Genomic DNA, 13700 nt, shown 5'->3' on the forward strand with positions numbered 1-13700 from the left:
CCAAACTGCTGAGCTACCCAGGGATCCCCAGGATTCCCAATTCTTATGTGAAGGAAAAGTCTTGGGTTTATTTTATTTATTTATTTTTTTTAAGTCTTGGGTTTAGAACTAATCTTTGTCATCTCTTTCTAACACAGAACGAGCAGCCCGGAGGCCAGGAGCCTCCAGCAGGACACAGTGTCTAGCTAGAATTTATTCGCAATATTTTAAAAGTTAATTTTTACTTAACTTTTCATTTAATGTTTGGTTAAAAATATTTAACCAAATATTTTTAAAGTTAGTTTTTATTTCTTTTAATATGCCTAGAATTAAACGCCTCCTTTTTTAGAGAGAGAGAGTGCAACCCGGGGAAGGGGCAGAGGGAGAATCTTAAGTAGGCACTGTTCAGCACAGAGTCCAACTCAGGATTTGATCTCATGACCCTGAGAGCCTGACCTGAGTCGAAATCAAAAGTTGGATCCTTTTGGCACCCGGGTGGTTTGGTTGGTTGAGTGTCTCCCTTTGGTTTAGGTCATGATCTCAGGGTCCTGGGATCGAGTCCTGCCTTGGGCTCTCTGCTCAGCAGAGAGTCTGCTTCTCCTTCTCTCTCTACCTCTCCCCTTGCTTGTGCTCTCTTGCTCTTTCACTCTCAAATAAATGAAGGAAATCTTGGGGAAAAAAAAAAGGAGTTGAACTGAACTCTTAACTGAGCCACCCAGGTGCTTCAAAAAAGCCTCTGTTTTAATGTACTTATTTAATTAAAAATTACCTAAATAATAAGGTAGTGTATCTGTTAGACTGGCAAACTTTTGGAAGGTGATATATGAGTGGCCACGACTGAGGAATGCTCCTGAGGTCCGGGGTTAGCAAATTAGTTTTCCATGAAGGTCCACAGAGTAAATATTTTAGGATTTGTAGGCTATGTGGTTTGTTGCAACTGCTCTGCTGTGCTGATTTTTGAATAAAGCAGTCATAGACAATATGTAAGTGGTGGACATGGGTGTGTTCTGATAAAACTTTATTGACAAATAGTTGGCGCTAGTATGCCAACCCCTGCTCTAGACATCTTCTATTGTTTTGTTATTTTAGAAAGGCAATATTGAAACATGTTGCTATATCTTTCAACCTTTAGGGAGATGCCCCCCCCCCCTTTTTTTAAAGATTTTATTTATTTATTCATGAAAGAGGCAGAGACATAGGCAGAGGGAGAAGCAGGCTCCCTATGGGGAGCCCGATGCGGGACCCAGTCCCAGGATCCCGGGATCATGCCTCGAGCCAAAGGCAGATGCTCAACCACTGAGCCACCCAGGTCCTTGAGAGATGTCTTCTTAATGGCTACATTATATCTCTTCCTGCAGTGGAGTTAAATTCTCCTAAATTCTGGAATGTGTGTGATGACCCTTTTGTTGTTACTATTACAAGATGGCTAAAATGTCCTTTAAGGTTTTCTTTATTTGTGGCATTCTAATGTCTGTCTTTCTGAAATGGTTCCTCTCAGATGCTCCGTTTTTCAGTTTGCCCATGCTCCTACCATCTCCAGATACCCTCTGCCTTTCACATCCTGTCGTTTTTTCACCTGGATTTCCCTGCCTTCCTTTAGAAGGAAGCCAGTCCATGGGATAATATAAATAGGTGTAAAATTAGAAATTATGGAATGAGTGGTCCTAGCTGAGTGGTTACAGGCTGGCTGTGCTGATGGGTTTCATTTGTTCTGCTGCCATGCTTTTTGTCTCCAGAATGACTTAATAAAACTTGAATTAATGAACTATTAAAAATTAATATCCTTTTACCCACAGTCTGGAATTTCAGCTTCTGAAAAAGTGCAAAAAACCCTGGGAGGGAGTGAGCAGCAGTTGCCTCTGTTATGGGTGGTGGGTGGGTCAGAGTTGTTCTGGACCATGCCATGGCCGTGTGCAGAGTGGGGTTTCCTTCCGTTCTAGAAGCCATGGCCCTCAGCTTATAACATGGCTTCTCTCTTCCTTTTCCCCCAGCTACCGCTCCTCAGCAGGAAGCAGATGCCGAGGTGAATACAGAAACACTAAACAAATCATCCCAGGGGAGCTCTTCCAGCACACAGGCAGCCCCTACGGAAACAGCCAGCACCTCCAAAGATAAGGAGTCATCAGCGGAGAAGAGCAAAGACAGCGGGTCGGTGAGTAGCAGCTCGCCTTTGGCCAGTGACATCAACACTTTGGGCCAGGAGGAGTCTCCGGACCCATCCCTGTGCCTGCCACCTCTGCAAGTCCCATCTGGTAGGAGGTTTGTCTTCACGGTGGGGCAGTCAGACTTCTGCGGGGGGGTGACAGGCTTAGCAGAGCTTCTTTTCACCAGTGGGCATGCGGGCCCGGACAGAAGGATGTGGAGCCCGAGGGGACATTCGTGTGACTTGGCAGCCGCTCTGCGGGGACTCTCAAAGTTTACAATGGTGGTGTCCAGTAGAACCTTCCGTGGATGATGGAAATGTTCTGTGTCTTTTCTGCCCAGGGTGGTATCCGCTGGCCACATGTGGCTGTTGAGCGCTTGACCCCTGGCTAGTGTGAGCAAGCACTCGCCCTTTAAATTTTATTTAATTTTAATTAATTTAAGTGCAAATAGTCACATGAAGCTAGTAGCTGCCATACTGGAAAGCCCAGGTTGCACGTCCTAGTTCCCAGTGTGTGGTATATGTAGCATGGATTGTACACATAAGTAATTTTCGGTGGCACATTGATAACATTTTACATTTGTAGTCAATACGTATTTATTTCAATGTGTATTAGGAAAGTAGTAAGTCCCTATGTCATCAGAACCCTTCGATTTCATGGATAACATTGCCTGGTAAGGAAGGGGCTAATGTGCAATAAACGTGAGCTAATAGCCTTTTTTGACGACATAAACCTCCTTTTTGGTAGTGGGCACAAATTTGGAAGGGTAGGCAGGTCAGGGAAGGAAGCAGAGGAAACAGTCCGTGTTCTAGAAGCCAAGGCTATCGAGTTGAGTTGGGCTGCCCCGTTACCATGTCCCAGCCTGTTCATTCGGGGTATGGAGTGCAGGAGAGCACAGATGTAGGGCCACCCCAGCTGACCTGGCCTCCCCTGCCGGGCACACCAGGCACGGGGCATCGAGGTGCCTGGGGGGCAGTGACGAGCACCCCCATGGATCCCTAGGCTTCCCTGGGGGGCGACATTGGCCCCCGTGCCTTGTGTCCATCTCTCTCTTTTTGTATTTTTAGACCCTCGACCTTTCTGGCTCCAGGGAGACGCCCTCCTCCATTCTCTTAGGCTCCAACCAAGGCTCTGGTATGTTGCCCCCGGTGGGTGAACACCGCTCTCACATTCCTCATGGGCAGAGGGGAAGCCATCTTCTCAGGGAGAACTTTTAAGGGTTTATGGCAGTGGTTTTCCAACCACTGCGGATCCTTAGGGATCTTTGGGGGTGCCCCGGGCAGGTCATTGGGGGGTTGAGGGAGTGGCTGGGCAAGGCAGCTTTCAGGCACCTCTCCAAACTGATCAGTCTTTACCCATGTTGCTTTACCCACCTAAAAGTTCATGTGAAAGGAGGGTTCTTTTGCTGACCTGGGGTGGGGTAGAAGGTGCGCATTTTAGGTGGGGCAGTTCTGTCCTCAGGGAAGTGACCACAGTGAGCAAAACCATCTGGAACTCTATTCCTGAGGTCCCAACGCCCACATCTAGTAGGTGTGGGCCCTTGAGGCTTTAGAGAAAAGAAAATTTTAGGTTGACAGTCTTCTGTAGAAATCTTTCCTCTTGGGGAATAACCTGGTAGGCAGTTTTTGGGTATTTTCTGGGACTACGCTTTTTAGTTTCTCTCCTCTGTGGGGGTTTGGGCTGTCCTCTAGCCCAAAGGGTCATTTCCCTGCCTCCTCCTAAACTAGTTGTGGGTGATTCCAGAGGGTTCTCAGAAGGTGCCCCTGTTGAGGACGATGTGCTTAATTCAGGGTCCCTTAGCTCCAGGATCTTTCTGTCTGCTGGATGGTTCTCTTCTGCTGAAAACCAAATGTGTTCCTTCCCTTCTGTGTGTTCATTGCACGGAAAGGAGGAGGAAATGATGTCTGTTGTTAGCAGCGGTAGCTGGAGAAGGTTTCCTAGTGGGGAAACCCCACTAGGAACTAGGGGTTTCCTAGAGGGTGGGCTTCAGGTTGAGGGAATGGGTAACTTTAGGGAGACGGTGAGCTTCAGATGAAACACGATTGAACCACCTGTTCAAAGAGTAGTCTTCCGCTACCTTCCCTCCAGTTTTCTGATAGACTCCCCGAGAACGATTCCGTTTAGTGCTGTGATGCCTTCCGCACCTCTCTGATATTTCCTAGTTTCTTTTACCAAAGACAGAGCAGACCAAGTCTCTCCTGAGACGTTAAAACTACCATTTGGTTTTCATTGTGTTTATTTGTAGAGTCCCTTCGATCTGGGACACGTTTTGTTGATTTTCTGTTAGCGATATAGGTAGTGATAGGAAATTTGGATTTTTTTTTTTTAAATATTTAGAACAAGTTTAAAATAAAAACATGGAATAATAAGCAAGATGTTGGGAGGATTGTGGATGGGTCAGAATTGCAAAGGCGCAGAAGACCCAGGGTGGGGAAGCCCCGTTTCAGACAGGGAGCGCTGTTGAGGTTTTGGAGCAATGAACTGGGTTCAGCTCTGCATGGCGGACATTAAATGCCATCCTGACTCTGTTGTAGTGAGGAGGACGGCGTACAGGAGTGTGGCTGGGGGATGTATCCTATCTGACGTAATAAGGATCCTATCTGACGTCTCCCAGGATCTGGCTGACTTTCCATAAAGGGTCAAATAGTGAATATTTTAGGCTTTGTGGGCCCTGTGATCTGTGTCAAAGCTGTTCAACTCTGCTGTTGAAGGATGAAAGTCAACATAGATAATATATATGGCACATGAGTCACCCATGAGTCTGGCTGTGCCCTAATAGAAAACCGTATCAGAAAATGCAGGCATGGGGCACCTGGATGGCTCAGTGGTTGCGTGTCTGCCTTTTGGCTTGGAGTGTGATCCTGGTCCCAGGATCAAGTGCCACATTGGGCTCCCTACAGGGAGCCTGCTTCTCCCTCTGCCCGTGTCTCTGCTTCTCTCTGTGTATCTCTCATAAATTAATACGTAAAATCTTAAAAAATAAAATAAAATGCAGGTATTGAGTTGGATTTGGCCCGAGGTCCGTGGTTGGCGGATCCTTGACTGGAAGCACATGGGTGTCCCAAGTGGGTGGGAATGAGAGTTCACATTGGAGAGAGGAGACCAGAAGCTCCAGAAGATGCTGGTGACTTGGTACTGGGTGGGTGGGGCAGAGAATATAATCCCCGAGGAGCCTGGTGATAGGGATAGGACGGGGTAGGAGGAGGGCAGGATCCTGAATTCCACTTGAGATTCTTGGGGGGGTGGGGGGGCTCACAGCAGTAGGCTATTTGTAGATGGTTGGAGGTGTATGAGAGTTTGTCGAGTGTCCCCGGGGCTGGGTTCTGTGCTAGGGCTGGGGATTTAGGGGTGAACAAAGCAAAACAACCTCCATCTTCATAGAGCTTCAGGGGAAGTCAGAAGAGCACTTGGTGCTTACAGAAGAGCATGAATCCGTTGGACGCCTTAGAGCGTTTATTCCCAGCCTCTGTGAGGGAAGTTACTATTCCTGTTCTCCAGATGAAGAGGTTGAGGTTGTGAGAAGTTAACTCACATGCACAAGTCACTCAGTGAGTAATTATTGGAGCCAGGACTTCAGTCCAGAGTTCTCGGGCTCCAGACATGCTCTCACCCACTGTGCTGGGAATGCTTAGGTTGACTCGTATGAAAATTTTCAGTGAAAAATGGGTGAATGTTGGGAATTTTGTACGGCTCAGCTACTAAGGCACTGATGTCTGGGGAGCGTCAGCACTGTGCGTGTGACCTCTCCCCTCCAACCCTGCTTCCAGGTCTACTGATGCTTTTCTCCTTCCTCAGCTTCGTCTCCATGGCTCATTCTAGCAGCACCCTTCTTGCTCATGTAACCCGGCCTCCGTGCCTTCCGGTTTTCTCAGCATGTCCGTTTGGCAAAACCCCACCTTGGTAAACCCCAGCTGGGCATCTGGTATTCACCTGCACACAAGCATCAGAGCTCAGCTGGGGAAGGTGGTGCAGGGGGACCCGCTCATTCCACCCCCCCACAATACCTCCAGTCCCCACCTACCCTGACCGCTATCCTCAGCTGTCTGCTCATCCTACCAGATCGGTTGCCTAGCAGCCTCTGTTCCCGGGTTCTCTGCTCTGTTTCAAACATCCCAGGTGTCCCTCGGCCACCACTGACCCACAGCACATGGCATTGCCTGTTCCTTCAGAGTAGCACAGCCCGGCAGTGCCTGGCCTTCTAGCACCCCAGCTGTTCCCTCCCTGTCCTCTGACGTAGTCAGATGTCTTACTTTCAACTGCTTCCTTCCCATGGCAGTTATCTACCTACTACCTACCTACCTACCTACCTACCTACCTACCTATTTAAAAAGATCTATTTGAGAGTTGAGAGCATGTGAATAGGGGGAGGGGCAGAGAGAGCGAGAGAGAGAGAATCCCCAAGCAGACTCCCTTCTGAGCATGGAGCCCGATGCCTGGCTCAATCTCATGACCCCCGAGATCATGACCTGAGCTGAAATCAAGAGTCGGATGCCCAACTGACTGAGCCATCCAGGTGCCCCCTTCCCACGGCATTCAAATATCCTCCTCCTCCTATACTTCAGTTCCTTCCATGACACCCTGCATCTCCTCCCTAGAGTGGAGCTACCCCTGGAACATTCTGCAGTGATGGCATTGTGATCTCTACGTGCACTATCCCCTGTGGTAGCCGCTGGCACATGTGGCTGTTGGAGCCTTGACCTGTGGCCAGTGAGACTGAGGAGTAGAATTTAGCATCTTATTTTACTTTATCTGAATAGCACCGTGTAGCCAGCGGCTACCACATTGAACAGGACAACCTACAACCTGTCTTGTCTCCTTCCTCAACCCAGGTAGACGTGTCTCTAAGAGTTGTCGCTCCATCTTGTCTCTCTCGCTTTCTCTCTCACTCCTCCGCTCACACTGTGTGGTTTCTGTCTCTGCGTGGTCACCTCTGAGCTCTAAGCCATGAATCATTCTGGACATTTTAAATTTAGGTGGTGTTTTGAGCGTCTCCCAAAGATGGGGTTGAAGGGACCTTCTCTGCAGGTCTTGGGTAAAGAAAGGGGTGCCCCCGGGGCTGCGCTTGGGAAGTGTCCGCCTTTAGGATTCGGGCCAAGGCTGGACGGGAGGCATGGTGGCAAAGGGATGCAGCACCCCGGAGCTCACTGTCAGGAACTGGAGAAGAGGGTTTTTAGGCAGCGTTGCCACGACATCCCAGAGCATGAGAGGGAGGGACACGAGTGGGACATGACCTGGAGGCCTGGTCAGGACAGCAGACTCGTGTCTTGTCATCTTCCTCTATTTCTCACAAGGCTGTTTGTGCGGGTGGTTGTGTGAAAGCAGAAAGACTGGCTTGTTCGCTGCCCCTTCAAGTTCCTTGAACATCTCGTTGACTTCTGCTCGCTCTTGCCCTTGGCGGCCGTGTGGGTGAAATCTCGTGGAGGGAAGTGGACTGGAAGCCATGGGGGTTCCTGAGCTGGGGGGGGGGGGTGCCTGGCGCTGGGAGGGGGGGGAGGAGGAGGCAGTGGAGGCAGGAAGCCTCTAGTAGGGGGTATGCCCTTCCTTGCTGCTTGCCTGTCTTGTAGTTTTGAGATTTTAAAGCTAAACATGCATATAGTAGGAGAAAATAAAATTGTACAGGGAGAGACCGTTCCTAGGCCTGGTCCCCATTGATGTCTCTGGTACGTACGTCCTTACATACAAATAACCTATTTCCCTGTACTTCTATTCCTGGATGGTAGTTCTCAACATTGCTGTTGGCTTCTGGCTTTAGAAGATGAGAGTTGGGCTGGTCCAGCTCTCCTCTTCCCCTCCTCCCAAACGACCTGTGTCACTGGTTCTGTGCTCTTGGGGATCCCTGGGTCGAATACAACGCTCACTCTTTAGTTGTGGTTCTGGCAGCTAGAGGCTCTTGTCCCCCCTCCTGTAGCCCCCCTCTCTCGGTAGCCCCTCTCGCCCTCCCCCCTCTGGATGTGTCCAGCCCTGTCGTCATGTCTTCATGCTGTCCCCGCCTGCCCCCTCCCCCGTTCCCCTGTGACCTCCCATCCTCAAGGTTGAAAATAGGCGTATCTGCCCCTAACCGTAGTCTGGTCGGCCAGTGGGCAGTGGCCAGTGGTCGAGCTGGAGAACTTAAGGCCAGGTGCCCGCCGTCATGAGCTTGCCGTTTATCACCGAGGCTCGTGGGGTATAGGGATTACGTGTCTATTCTGGAAGAGCCATACCTTCTCCTGGAGTTTCTGTTTTGTCCTTTTGTCATACTTGCAATTATTTCTGCACTAAGCTCTTCACTGTACCCGTTACCCCTTATGTTTTTGAAAGTCCTTTCATATTATTAATTTTTAAAATATTTAGAATTTAATTATTTATTCATGAGAGACACACAGAGAGAGGCAGAGACAGAGGCAGAGAGAGAAGCAGGCTCCCTGCAAGGAGCCCGATGTGGGACTTCATCCCAGGACCTGGGATCATGTCCTGAGCCAAAGGCAGACACAACCACTGAACCACCCAGGTAGCCCATCATTGATTTTTTTTTTTTTAAAGATTTTATTTACTTACTTTGAGAGAGAGAAGGAGAAGCAGAACCCTGCTGAGCAAGGAGCCGTATGCGGAGCTCGATCTTAGGCCCCCGGGATCATGACCTGAGCCAAAGGCATATGCTTAACCAACTGAGCCCCCCAGGGGCCCCATGTCACTGATTTTTTTTTTAAATGTCACTGATTTTTGATGCTTCGGTTTCAGATGTTGTTTGTTAGGGTCCCGTCATTGTGGCTGAGGACATTGGCTCCCCAGTACCTCGTCTGTAGCCCCTTCCTCAGTCCTGACCACAGCAAGTTCCTCGTCCACCCTGCCCCACCCGTCCTGGGTGGTAGAGGAGTTCTGATTCCCCCGAAATAATCCAATCCCTTGGGTGATGCTCTCCACCCTACTGTGCTTCTGGCATCTCTGTTTTCCCCTGGTTGAGCCAGGCTGTCGTCAGAGTTCGTGGTTCTGAGAATTGTGCTTTCAAAATGCTTAAGAATCCATGGCTCACAGAGTTGCTTTTAGGTCCTTGTGCACCTTAGCTCCCACCTGTCATGCCGTGCTGTGGCCAGTGACCCTGCTCATGGTTTAACAGGCACGTTCATAAAGCCCTAGTCCCCTGTGAGTCCCTGGGTCTGGAGAATGGGGAGGTGGATGAAGTAGCTCACAGTTCTGATCTGGTCCCTTCCTTGCTCACTCTCATTCTGTCTCTGAGCTTGGCAGCTGTTGGCTTCTTTCAGTTAAATACTATCATCCCACCTCGAGAAATTTAAAACAAAGGCTCATCCCAGGCTCTGAACCTGGCAGATGATCCAGGGCGTGATGGGGTCTTGGCAGCGTGCTGATGGGTCTGTCTGCCACACCCGCCTGCGCGGGGCTGCGTGACAGCTTACAGACCCCTTGTTTGGCTCTTCCATGAACTTCCTCCTGTCTTCCTCAGCCGCTGTTCAGCTTCTTGTGGTGCACGCATCCTCGAAGCTGTCCTGGGTCTTACCTCCAGTTCTGTGTCCTTCAGTGACCTCTCGGTGTCCTCCTGCCAGGAGGCAGTGAGTCTTGTATTTCCAGCTGGATGTAACCATCCTTTCCTGCAGGTGGTTTGGTTATAGGTCTGTTTTCAAGTTGTCTATAAATTGATTAAAGAAAACACTGATAGAAGGCAGTAAATCAAATGCCAAATTTTGGTGCCTCTTTCAAAGAGGCCAGGCTCTGGTGCAGAAGAGCCCGGGGTGTTCGGTGTCGTTGTGTCGTGTCACACGGGTACATGGTTCCAGGTACCTCCCTTGGCACTTCTGTACCTTCCTCGCCCAGCTTGGTTCTCCATCATGTGACACCCTACTGTTTTTCTGATTGGCTGTTGAATCCTAAAATGCTAAGTCATTCTGTCTTTGTACTCTGGAGACCCTCACATGTAGCAGAGTAGGTGATGGCACTGGTCTTGCTGCCCGGAGCGGGAGGGCAGAGCGGCGGCCCAGATAGGAGGCTGCATGTGCGGGCCCAGCGGTGGGCCACTTCTGCCTCGGTGGAGGTGGCCGGAGTGCTCAACACCCCTTTCTGTTGCTTTTCCCCTGCAGACCATTCCCGGAGCAGTAAGTCTAGTTGCTGGAGCGGCAGCGACGAGAAGCGAGGATCCACACGCTCCGAGCACAACGCCAGTTCCAGTTCGAAGAGTCTCCTCCCGAAAGAGTCTCGGCTGGACGCCTTCTGGGACTAGGGACAAGTCACGACACAAGCCACCCACCCCGTGGAGGAAAAAAAAACCAGACACCAGGGCAATAGGAAGCAGTAAAGAAACGTGAGGCAGAAGAGCCCCCTTCCGACTGCAGAGCTCCAGGCACGCGGACTTGGCCTTTGCCCTTGGCGCAGAGGGCAGCCTACACTACACAGCGTCTGGCATTAGCATCAGCTGAGGACTCTGACCCACACGAAACCTATGCTTTAGCTGTAAATAATGTACAATTTGTGGATGTCCTTGAATCTAGAGTACCTTCTCCTTTTTATATTTGTATTGACTTTAACTTATAAAAAAAGAAAAAGAAAAAGAAAAACAATTAAAAAAACAAACAAAACAAAACAAAAACCCAACAACGAAAAGAATGTTTGGATGTTGGAAGAGGGATGGTCGGTCAGCCCGTCTGTCACCGAGGCGTGGAGACGGGGCCCTGGGGTTGTGGTAGCACAGCCGCCCTCGGCGTTGGATTGCTCCATGGGGAAGGGGAGGGGAGCGAGTCGTTTGCATTCAGACGTCTGTACGCAGCACATTGGGATCAGGAGTTCTGGCACAGATTCTGTGTTGTTGTGGGCACATCACACCAAGCCATTGGCCCCTTTCAGATACTACGTTCCTATGTTACAAAACGCAAGCTCTCTGGCCCAGAAGGGCACCCCGGGGCAGCTAGTTTATTTTGTGTGATTTCAATGATGACTACTCCTAAAAGGGAATAAGGTCCTTGTTTACAGAAGACAGAAGACAAGCCCCGCTCGGAGAGGACGGAGAAAGCGTTGAGTCATAAGCTCTGAAACAAAGAGAAGTCTTTCCTTTGCTTTGTGGTTCCTTTTAAAACACACTCACACATACTTGGTAAGCGATGCCGTGCTTCTTGGAAGCAAGCACTCAAAGGCAAGGTGCACGCAGAGGACATTTGAGTCTGGGATGAAGCATGTATGTATTATTTATACGATGGGATTTTGCGTTTTTATGTAAGCATGAAACAAAAGGCAGCGTGAGAGGAAGCAAGACAGCGGCCGCGCTGTCCGTTACACTACGTATACTGTAGTACCATTTTGTATGTTGTGTAAAACAAACAAAAAAAAAATGCATTGAACAAAGCAAAAGGTGATGTATGTATATGAGAAAATTAATTGTACGATATCATTCCAGTACATTTTGTTGTACATTTTAGTCCTGTTTACTTTCTCTTCATTGTTGATAAGAGGATGCGAACTGTGTACAGTTTCCAGCTAGTTACCCATATTAGAGAAGAACTACACAAAGAGTATTAGAAGAAAAAAAGAGAGAGAGAACATTTGTGAATTGCAGTTGTCAAAAAAAAAAAAATAGCCTAGCTGGCCTTATTTGTGAAGCATAATTGCTTTTAGCATATGGAAGTATTTTTTCACATTTTCTTTGTATAAAATTTGTATTAAACTTAAATATCTTTTTTGATGATGGTGTTTCTTTGTGACTGAGCCAGTGGACTCGCACGGTATGCTCTTTTGGGTTCCGCCCCTTCCCCCCGATTTTTTCAGATTCTTCACCTTTTTTTAATTAAACTGTTTTTGGAAAAATGGCTTGGTCGTCCTCAAATTTGCAGTTTTCCGCTTGGTCGGGATGGCCGGGTCGGGTCTGCGTGACCTAGCAGAGGAGGTCAGGGACGTGTCCACGGGTGGCGGACACATGATAAGTTAGGGCTCCCAGTTGGGCACCTTTTCTGGGAAGTCCAGTTCCTTGGAATTTATTGACAGGGACGCCGACCAGAAGGGAAATCCTGGTTCATCTTCGCAAGACAATGAGAGGGGAGGGGACGGCCTTTCCGTGGGCAGGGTGGGGGCCTGAAGCTTACAGGAGTGGCGTGGGCTGTGTCCGACCTCAGCGCGGCTCGGCTACACCCTGGTCATCTAACTTTCAGGGATCATAATATATATATTTTTTCCAACCATTTTAAAAATGGCCCAGCCTATGGGCCATCTAAAAGCAGGGGATGGGCTGGATTGGCCCGCAGGCCATTTGCTGACCGCTGCTGGGGAAGGAACAAAATGGGGATATTTTAAAATAACACTGAGGGGTGAAGGTGGCTACTCTCCCTGGGACCATGCTGGGGCATCTCAGGAGGTGATGTTTGACCTGAGACCCGAATGAAGAGCTGGCTGTGGGGAGATGAAGTGGGTGAGCATCCCAGACAGGGGCTAGCAGGCACAAAGGCCCTGGGGTATTATTCACTGTGAGCTTGACATGCCTGATGAGCTGGGGTGTGGCTGAGAGGTGGAGAGGCCCCTGGACGTCCGTGGTCCGTGGTGCACGGCGTTTACCCGGTGGGTGTGGGCCACCCTAATGTGAGCTGTCGGGCTCTTGTGGAAACAGGCCCAAAGGAGTAATTAGCTTCAGGCCATGAAGCTGGTGAAAGACTCTAATTAGACTCCTATTGAATGCTTTTTCCAATTAGCTGGGCATTGTTAATTTTTGAGTTAAAAATATCTTCAAAAATAAAATCTTTAAAAAAAAAGGGACGCCTGGGTGGCTTAGTTATTGAGTCTGCCTCCAGCCCAGGTCGTGATCCTAGAGTCCCGGGATCGAGTCCCACCTCGGGCTCCCTGCATGGAGCCTGCTTCTCCCTCTGCCTGTCTGTCTCTCTCTCTCTTTCTCTCTCTCTCTCTGTCTCTCATGAACAAATAACATCTTTAAAAAAATATTTTCAGCTTCTGTTCGCTGGGCCTTGCCTTCTCATGTTAAGACCCAGCCCCACTTTAGGGGCCGAGGCTGAGGCTGTGAGCAGGGCAGTGTCACCCCCTGTTTTTTCAGCTGCAAACTAGCCCGTCTGGCCCCCGGGCCCTTGCACTTGCTGCGCCCTTGGCCTGGCATACCTTTCTGTGGCTGGCATCTTAGATGGTCTTTCAGGTGTCACTTCTGAAGCAGCCACTGCCCTCCCCTGTTGCTCTCTGTCCCAGCCTCTTACTAATTTTCACATCCTTGAGCAAAGTTCTTACACAGTTGTGACTTCCTCTTGGGCGGCCCACTCACAGGGTTGCTGGGTAAGGGGATGGGCGGTCCGGCTCACCGCTGTGTCCCCAGGGCTTGCAAGGACACAAGGCTTCTAGCCGGGGTGATGTTTGAGCAGGGCAGCCTCAGCCTTCCTCCCGGTGAGGTCTCCCAGCACCCTGACCCTGCACCCAGGGGTCTCAGCTACAGACTCCCAGGGAAGGAAGCACCAGAGGAGGAAGTGGCTTACTCAGTGGTAGAGACATTGGTGCTTTAAAAAATATTTTTTTTAAAAAGAATTTATTCATGAGAGACACAGAGAGGCCAAGACACAGGCAGAGGGAGAAGCAGGCTCCTTGCAGGGAACCTGATGCGGGATTCGATCC

General features: G+C 49.6%; 1 protein-coding gene across 16 annotated transcripts in view; it reads left to right on the plus strand.

Annotated features, from left to right (window-relative positions):
• ZMYND8 (zinc finger MYND-type containing 8) overlaps positions 1-11908 on the plus strand; it is a 127172-nt gene extending 115264 nt beyond the window's left edge. For 13 of the 16 annotated variants that reach the window (XM_055345635.1, XM_055345629.1, XM_055345701.1 and 10 more), the window contains 3 exons: positions 1971-2131; positions 3191-3271; positions 10193-11908. In XM_055345635.1, the coding sequence (XP_055201610.1) occupies positions 1971-2131; positions 3191-3271; positions 10193-10417 (467 nt within the window). In that variant the 3' untranslated portion in view covers positions 10418-11908. The remainder of the gene's footprint in view (positions 1-1970; positions 2132-3190; positions 3272-10192) is intronic. The other 3 variants (XM_055345711.1, XM_055345714.1, XM_055345707.1) reach the window with 2 other exon arrangements.
• Positions 11909-13700: the final 1792 nt, after the last annotated feature.

This window comes from Nyctereutes procyonoides, unplaced genomic scaffold (genome assembly GCF_905146905.1).
Source record: "Nyctereutes procyonoides isolate TBG_1078 unplaced genomic scaffold, NYPRO_anot_genome, whole genome shotgun sequence".
Taxonomy (NCBI): domain Eukaryota; kingdom Metazoa; phylum Chordata; class Mammalia; order Carnivora; family Canidae; genus Nyctereutes; species Nyctereutes procyonoides.